Genomic DNA, 9,612 nt, shown 5'->3' on the forward strand with positions numbered 1-9,612 from the left:
GGGAGCAAGCCAGCCCGACTCAGCGCCAGTTACAAGCCCAGATGAAATAGGGAGGATAGATGTCAGGAAGGGCATCCGACCATAAAAACCTGACATGCCAAAACTTAATATGGAATGAACCATATGGAACAGAATAGTGCTAGGGCATACTTCATAAACAACACACAGATACATCACCCTAACTCTGTGACTTAGCAAGGGCTACTGCACCATGAGCATGTGCAGCTAAAGAAGTTAGCTCACATAGGCTTTAGAGTGCGCCAGTTTAATGCTGGGTCCATGGCAGGGAGAGAAAGGGAGATGGCTGATCTTATGAGGAGGAAGAAAGTGGATGTTTTATGTGTTCAGAAACACGATGGAGAGGAAATAAAACAAAGGAGCTTGGTGATGGATACAAATTGTTTTATAGTGGAGTGAATGCATAAGGTAGAAAAGGAGTTGGTATAGTTCTGTCTGGGGAACTGAAAAATGCAGTGACGGAGGTGCATGGGAAGAATAACTGAATCATGAGATTGAAGATATTCTGTGGAGGAGAAGTGATGAATATTGTTAGTGCATTTGCACCAAAAGTGGGTTGCACAGAAGAGAAGAACTATTCCTGGAATGAAATAGATGGAATGATGCAGGATCTGGAAGAGCATGAGAGAGCTGTGGTGGGGGCAGGTTTGAATGGCCATGTGGGAGGTGAAAATGGCATAATTGGACGTGTGCATGGAAGTCATGGGATAGGTGAGCGAAACCCAGAAGGAGAGAGTATAATGGACTTTGCCATGGCAACTGACGTGGCAATAGTAAGTACATTTTTTAAAAAGAAAATGGAACACCCAAATACCTATAGGAGTGGTGGTAGATGCTCTCAAATAGATTACTCTCTTTACAAAAAGCAAAGGCTATTGGAAGTCAAAAATTGCAAAGTTGTCCCAGGTGACCATGTAGCCGCCCCAGCACAGACTTTTATGTATGAAATGAGAAAAGAAAACCAAAAGAAAAGTAGTAAGAAAGATCAAGTGGTGCAAGTTATTAAAGGGTGATGATAGGAGAAAAGAGTTTAAAAGATGGGGTCGGCGGAAATTGATAGAGAAAGTGAAAATGTTAGGAAGTATGAAAAGGAAGTACCTGGGGAAACATCTGCGATGGTATGGAAGAAAAAGGAGAGCTGGAGGTGGGATGAAGCCAGTGCCAGTGAGAAGAAGGCAAAGAAGAAATGGTAAGAATCACTGTTAGGGACAGGCATAGAGAGAAAATCAAGAGGTGAAGAAGGTGGTAGCTTAAGGTAAGGCAAGGGCATATGGCAACGTATAATACAGAACTGGGAGCAAGGGAAAGGCTGAAGAAGATGCTGGAACTATCAAAGGTCAGAAACACAAGCACCAAAGATATCACACATATTAAGCAAATTTAAGATCGAAATGGTATTGTACTTTGAAAGGAGGAAGATATATTGAAAGGTTGGAAAGAGTATTTTGAACAACTGCTGAATTAAGGCACTGAAAGACTAATAAGAGAGGATGGGCAATTGAACATGGGAATGGTAATAGGTTTCTCTAGGCAAGAAATGCTAAACGCCCTGAAGGAGATGAAGAATGGGAAGGCGACAGGCCCAGACCTGATCCCAGTTGAAGTATGGAAGGCATTAGGAGATGAAGGAGTGGAAATCCTTTATATTCTGATGGAAAAGATTTTAGCTCTAGAGAGGATACCAGAGGAGTGGAGGGAAAGTATATTGATACCAATTTTCAAATGCAAGGGGGATGTTCAAGAGTGTTATAATTATAGAGGTATTAAACTGATGTCCCACAGCTGCTGAGCCCATGTTGGTACTCGTCTATGCCCTGGAACAAATAATCTTTAGAAAATGGGTAGTTAACAATAAATTTTATGGAGGAGAAACGCCATCGCATTGCCTCCTTCAGCTTTGTTAGTGAGTGGAGTTGGTTAGTGCTGTTTTGTTTAACAAACTGAAAATGAATACAAAGAAAACTATCGGTGTACAGAACAATAGTAATATTAAAGTAGTGGTGAAGTTGGATTCAGAATAGACGCTTGCTGATGTTGTCCAAGAGCATAAGGTTATCAGATTAAATAAGATGAATAATGTACAGATAATAAATCTTGGCTCATCAATGACTTAAGTGTCAACAAGGGCATTTCGATTGAGTGAATATGGGAAAGTGGAAAGTATAGGACATCTTAAATACACTGTGGATGCCTTCACTGGTCTGATAAATGGGACCTGCACTTCTGAGATGAAGCTCAGAAAGAATATTCCCTCATCAATCTGTATTTCTGGATTTATTATCATCATCATACATAATGGGCACAAGCGAACGTGTTACAGATGTGGACAAGAAAGTCACATAGTTAAAGGCAGAGCAAATAAGAGATAAGAACAACTGCGCAGATTAAATGAAGAAAACATTTCTAGTATGACATAAAGGAATAATATACTGTAGATTGGGAAAATTAAGAATCAGTAAACTCTGAAGCTGGAGGAAAGAAAACGGTGAAAGATAGAGGAGAAATTGATGAAGAGATAACAACTGAAAATAGCTACGAAGACATCAGGGAATAAGAACCCGTTTGGCTATAGGTTTCACTAGATTAGGAAGCAATCAGGAATGTCACAGAAAGCGTTCTTTATGAAAATGTGAAAATGGCAACAACCATGAAACAGATGAATAGACGACTCTGATTTCCCGCTCCAAGAATGAGAGATCAGTTCAAGTGAACGTTCAAACAAAGTACTCGGGTAAGACAAAGACAAATGATTGTTCCTGTAATAACAGAAAAATAATTACCTGAAAAAAACAAGGGATCTTGATGGAAAAAAGAGAAAATAAGGGAAAGAAACTCACAGAAAGACGGCAAGCTTGTATTAATGATATTTTAAGTATCCGCATAACATTCAAAAGGACAAGGATCAGTTCAGTCTGACGAAATTATTGATGGCTTGAATAATGTTCAAAAGGAAGAGGAGAAGAGTTGTGATAACAGACTAATTAAAATACCAAATGTTTTGACGTTTCACTTATCTCAATATAGCTTTGGTAAATATCAACGGTCCATGTACTGCGGACAAACAAATCACATTAACGAGTTTAATGTACTTGCATCATCAAGACAGTGTGTGTATTCAAGAATATAACTTGAAAAATCTAATCCAGTTATATGATACTGGAAAGCATTTATTAAATTATATTGAAGCCCAGCCTTCTATTCAAAGGCAGCTATGCAACACTGAATAAATAAAATGTAACAAGTGAAGATTTTAAGCTGTGAGACGGATGTTGAGGAATATATCATTAATGCTAGATGTCATTTGGTGGATTTAGAATTACAACTCATTAATGTTTATGCTCGTTCAGGAAATGAAAAGAAAAGTAAAGGAGAAGAGTTAATCCAAAACGTTTATAGTACTGTAGACATAATTTGCAAAATTTAATAATCGGAGGAGATAAAAGCACAACCAGCAAAACTTATGTGAAAGGTCTTTACAACAATGTTGTCAATACTTAAAATATTCCAATATCACTGTCTAGTTATAATGTAATTAAAAATAGGATCAAAAATAGATAAACTCAGTATAGGCAAATGCGACTGAAAATCCTCAGCGATACATTTGTACATGAAAATATTGCTGAAACTTAGGATACGTTGGAGCGTAGAAGATATCCAGATTTTAATTCCATTTTAAGTTGGTGGTATTTTACTAAAAATAAGCTCACAAAAATTTGTCGTAAATATTAAAAAATTAACAAATAAAAACTATGGAATATTTAATTTTTACAAGTCAGTCTTGAGAAGTAAATATGAAGCTCACTTAATTATAGGCAAGAAATTTGAGGAAACTAACATGCTAAAAGAGCGAAATCTGTTGCGGATAAATATACGAGCAAAAATAGGCGAATGAATATACAGTGAAAAGGTATCCTTATTTGTACTGGGAAAAGAGAAAAACTCCAAAAATTACATAATGGAAGCGAAAAGCTATACAGTGAATTTTATGTCTTTCATATCAAACTGTGTGGCTGGAAATGTTAAAGTAGAAAAGGAAATCAATATGCCAGCTGAAGTGGTGACCCAATCTGAAGTTTGGAATGCCATTTGTAGCATGAATTATTTTTATTATTATTTCAGCAGATGAAACATATTCACATGGAACAAGCACACAAAGGCCATTGACTTGAAATTCAAGCTTCCAAAGAATATTGGTTTCAACCTCCAACAGCAAGGAAAATGTCTGGGAATTGACGGATTATCGGTAGAAATTTATAAGATTATGTGGAATACTATAAAAGCAGAGTTTGTAAAAGTAATAAGATATGCATTCCAAGAACCTGTAATGTGTCTTGGTGGTAATAAAAGAATAATAAAAATGGCTCTAAAAATAGAAATCAACATTTGCTAGATAACTGGCGACCCATCATTATGTTTAATGTAAATCATAAAATAATAGCAAATAGGATGAAATCTTGGATTGCCCTACTGAGAGATATAGTCTACTTTGTAAATAAACAAAATATTCCTACTACTCTAATTATCCTTGACTAATGTAAAGTCTTTGATGGAGTTGGTTTAAACTTTGCTTTTCGAATATTATAAAAATAAAGATTCAAATTATTCAGTCTTTACACCAGTACTGGAAGCTCTTTATGTATAAGTGGCAGGTTTTCTGAAAGTTTTCTTATGCCAAGATCTGTGAGACGAGGGTTCCCATTGTCTCTGAAGCGTTTTGTAATTGCCCAAGGGCCTCTACAGAGAGTTACCAAGTTCTCAAAAGTTCTCATTTAAAGCTTCCTAACGATTTGCTGCTGAGATACTGGATTATGCTGATGATACCTCATTTCTGATTAACTCTAATAAGGCAATTATAGAAAGTTTCATGATAACTGAAAATTTTGAAGGCGCTGCAGGAACGTCACTTAATCATTAGAAAACAAGCATCATCGGGTTAGCCTGCTGGAAGGACCACACAAAACGGCCAATTAGTCAATTGAAAATTATCATGAGATCGTTTCAAGTACTTAGCCCTATATACAATACTGACTATGCAACATCAGAACAGGAACACTTGCTAAGTAATAGAAATTTTGACCAGCAATATTCAAGAAAACCTTCCTCACTTCAGAAAGTAATATTGATAAATTCAAAAATAGTAGCTAAAACATGGTACATATCAGATGTTCCCCATTCTATGGATATTTGGAAATCCATAGAAAACGCATTTTTAATTACCTTTGGAATGGGAACTATCACCCCATTAACTTAATGATAATGTCTATGGGGCATTATTGCAAACTTAGGACAATGTACCTCGTCAGTTTTAAAAATATAAATAATGCTTTAATTCTTTTCACTTCTTAACATAAAGAATTTATTACATTTTTCTCATAGGGTGATTGAAATGTGAAAAATATCCCACAGAAAATAATGAATTAAATATGAAACAAGAATTGAAGAGACTTATCCATTATTAAACTAGAATGACGTTGGGAAAGTATAAATCTTATTCAAATATGTACATGAAGCATTAGCAACCAGAGACAGGCTTTTCTAGATGAATATTTCAGATTCCAGATCATGCGTATCTTGTGAACAAACTGAGAGTGTAATGTATTCAACTTATTTTTGTAAGCGTGTTGATGTAGTCTATAAATGATTTATTTCTTTTATGAAATTTATACAAAATGAATATCTATTAAAGCATCTATTAATGCATCTTAGGCCGGGTATTCACGATTAGGTTTACCTGTCAGTTCACCAATGACCATTCGACAAATGAGCATCCACACATAAAGAATGGAACTTTTAGTCAGACAGTCAACTCGAGGTCATCACCCTCAGTTCTCACCTAGCCTACATCATGGCAACACTATATGGCAGCAATGGAAACTCACCTGGCTGATAAGGAGGTGGAGCTACATAGACTAGCTGCTGTGGCAGTTCACTTAAGATAATAAAGAAGCAAAAAGGTGTAATAGAGTCTGGTCTAAATATTGCCTATTAAAGAGAGATATCTATTCTGATACAATATTAATGAATAAAGTTAAATTAGAACTGGTGGTTGGTTTAGTTATTTATGAAATGGACTGTGAAGCCTACTTTCAATAGTAACACCTTTCATAAGAAGGCAGGACACTGGCCTAGACCTATACCAAACTGTTTGTCACATGGAAATATTTTTTTATTTTTTATCATAAGATTTGGACTCACAACGGCCTACAAATAGCACCACAGGGTCTAACAATGGAATGAATTAGTTCTATACATAGCTTATTCATATTCCAGTCTGAGCGGCTGAGATCCTTCCCAGGCGTAAACTGGCAGTGAACTGTCATAAAATCGTTGCTTACCCATCCACACGTGCGTCCACCTGTCAGTCGGTCAGAAGAACTTTCGGTAATTCAATCGGTTCATCCATTCTGGCGAGTGGACTGATTCTGCCTACAAACTGTCATCTACACGTAAGTTTTGACGTCAGTATCGATGAACTGACAGGTGGATTGACAGGTAAACCTGATCATGAATACCCGCCCTTACAAAGAAGGATCAAAATGCAGATTATGTAAATAGACTTTGGTCTACTTTTCAATAATAGATGTATATTGACAAAATTGTAAGGATACAAATGTAAAACTTACTTTTCTGATAACTCAAATATGTGACGTCCAGTACATGAAATTATGAGATCCTTGTAAAAACAAAACGTAAATATTATGGACTAAGTGTAAAATTTGCATTATTTTGTATTCATAATAAAAGATAGTTGGAATTAAGTTAATGCATGCTATGGTATTCCTTATAGATGAAAAATCCTTTTTGATTAGCTGTCAGGGCAGGACTGAGATACCACATTATTAGATCTTATTTCCACTTAGCTGTTGAAATCTCATGATGTCATTGCGATAAGCTTTCAAAATATCAAAAATAAATTCACGCACTTCGTTGTATTTGGGGTTAGACGTAAACAACAATTCCACAGATCCCGGTCTCAGCTTGGTTTAATGTGCCCATAGTAACGTCACTGGTGGCACTACAGTGACGTCATACTAGTGTGAATCTCCTGCATTTCGGTCAAAAGACCAAGTTCCGAGCACCAACAACACCAAAACTTTTCGTTTCTAATAAGCACACAACTGATATTTTAACAGATGGTTATCGTTTAATCTCCTTTATACAGAGTCTCATATTTACTGTAGAAAAAAAAAATAGATAGAGTCTATGCAGAATGATGAAAGGCAAATTAACGAAATACTTTACCAAAGAATATGTAAATATATGATACTTTGATTTCCTTTTATAGATCTATGATGTATTATGTGAACCTCATTTTTTGTAAATGACTGTAAACAAAATGTACTAATAAAATCAATCTAAAAGAAAACGTGTAGGTACTGCATTTATATTGTGTCCAAATTATTGCCTCTAAACCACTTACCACGTCCAATAAACGAAGAAATAAATGGAGCTCAAAACCTTTGCGTTTGTTTACGCCTCTCTTCTAGCATTTTGGAAGACTTGAGTTTACCTGAGTTAGGAAATTCTATTTCCTTTCACGTTGTCTGTACATTTTTCGTAATGTGTAAAGGGGACGGGAGCAGCAAAAAATGGTACTCCATTTTTGCGTAGATAAGGTAGCCCAAGGGTAGCCTAATAATAGTTGTTATTAGAATTAAGAAGAAAAATTCACCATATCACACTATAAGTTGAGTTAAAAGAAGATGTAAAAGAAGATCAAACCAACAAACATGACTCTTCATTAACATACCAGGAAGAAACGGAAGATGATCAAAACATGATGTACTCTGAAACAGTGTCAAATAATAATTTTCCCTATTGCAAAAACAAAACATTCAAAGTGTATTGGAATATTTAGAGTCTTTGATTATATTGTCATTATTGCACCGCAAATCGTGAAGTGGATTCACGATTTATGGCAAACAAAGTTTTGGTTATGCTAGAGTTCAGCTCATCGCCCCTCAACTGCATAACTTTTCCAATTTTTACTAGAGCTCTTTTAACAAACATATTTTAAAAAATTACACCCCTTGCACCTCGTACTCTTCAATCTTACCGTCAAGGTAATCAAACATATCACTATAAAAAAGTAAAGTAAACAAACTATCAACTTTGATGATAGTAAAGAATTCTGGCTCCTTGAATACTGGTGACTTTAGTCACAAACAATTGCCAACCTCATTCGGCTTCATATCAAGAAATATGTATATGATGTTTTTTAAAATTTAGTCACGGCGAGTAATCGAGAAGAGGAAAGTTTAATATTAGATGTTAAGAAATGGTTACCACCCATTCCTCTCTTTTTGTTCTTTATGTCGTAAGGGTGACAATCCAACAATTTTCAAAAGATTAGTGACATTTTCTCTCACCACTTGTGTTTTATTTTCCACTTTGCATCATAACGCTTGTATCTCCTTATACATACACACACACACACACACACACACACATATATATATATATATATATATATATATATATATATATATATATATATATATATATGTGTGTGTGTGTGTGTGTGTGTGTGTGTGTGTGTGTGTGTATGTATTTCTGTGCATGTGTGTTTTGTGGCATTTATATTTAAAATTTGTTATAAAGTCACCCTACAACTGGATTTGGGCTCTTTAGACCCCTAATTCTAATAGGTATGTGCAAATTACTATCATTTTAGCAGAAAAAATAGCGATAGGTGCAATGCAAATATTCCTTTATCAAAGATCTAAGCTGTCTTGGATTTTTTAAAGGAAAGGAGCATTGATCTAGACATGTTAATTACAAAAGCTCCTGTGAAGGACATCTGCATTCGTTAGGCTGATTCAGTGACAGATTTCCCCATCGATATTCGAAAGGGAAGATTAATAGCATTATTGATCCAGTAATGATGAGGCTGAATTATGTTTCTTTTGTTTTGATTGTTACTCTATTTTATTATCTACCTCTACAAAGAATAATTCACAAAATGCTATTGGTTCAGGGAGAAAATATTTCATCTACCCATGTTATCTAATTCAACTAATGAACGTATTTCTGTCTGCACGAATCGTACCAATGTTGGCCTTCCGGTCTCTTTAACATATTTTCTTGTGATAACCTTGATAAAATTGACTGTCTGAGATGATTTTGTTGTATTAAGAAGCGCAACTTTAATATCAGACGGGTTCATAGAAAACGCAAGTAATAAAATCGAAATGATTTTTGGTAGTGGATGTGCAATGCCTAAACCTGACGAGACAATAGTATTCTTAATGAAACTCAGGTCAAAGGAAAGGGACAAAGCAGGAAACTAGGTCTTAATTGAAAACACGCGTGGCTTCCTGGTCTAAAACATTTCATATGATACTGGATATAACCAAGTGATTCCCCTTCTAAGGATCTGTATGAATAATACAAGTAGTGGTCTAGAATTACAGTAAAAAACCGAATTCGTGCTTTCTAAATATGCAGTTTCTCCAAGTTCCTAGGACAGGAAGTAGTTCATTGCTGATCCAAAGATTTTTTATTTGCACTCATGTTTGGTTTACCAACGGCTTTTCTATATCATAATTGATGGAGGGGCCAATTCAAGGGATCGTTAACCCTTTCTTGCTAGTT

General features: G+C 35.5%; 1 protein-coding gene across 1 annotated transcript; it reads left to right on the plus strand.

Annotated features, from left to right (window-relative positions):
- The first annotated feature begins 506 nt into the window (after positions 1–506).
- Positions 507–1,031, plus strand: LOC136832857 (uncharacterized). The gene has a single exon (XM_067094519.1). The coding sequence runs from the start codon at positions 507–509 to the stop codon at positions 1,029–1,031; it is 525 nt and encodes a 174-aa protein (XP_066950620.1).
- The last annotated feature ends 8,581 nt before the right edge of the window (positions 1,032–9,612 follow it).

This window comes from Macrobrachium rosenbergii, chromosome 50 (assembly GCF_040412425.1).
Source record: "Macrobrachium rosenbergii isolate ZJJX-2024 chromosome 50, ASM4041242v1, whole genome shotgun sequence".
In the NCBI taxonomy this organism is placed as follows: Eukaryota; Metazoa; Arthropoda; class Malacostraca; order Decapoda; family Palaemonidae; genus Macrobrachium; species Macrobrachium rosenbergii.

Bases quoted from the DNA above. Each gene is read 5' to 3' on its own strand.
- LOC136832857 (XM_067094519.1), top strand. From the start codon at position 507: ATGAGATTGAAGATATTCTGTGGAGGAGAAGTGATGAATATTGTTAGT.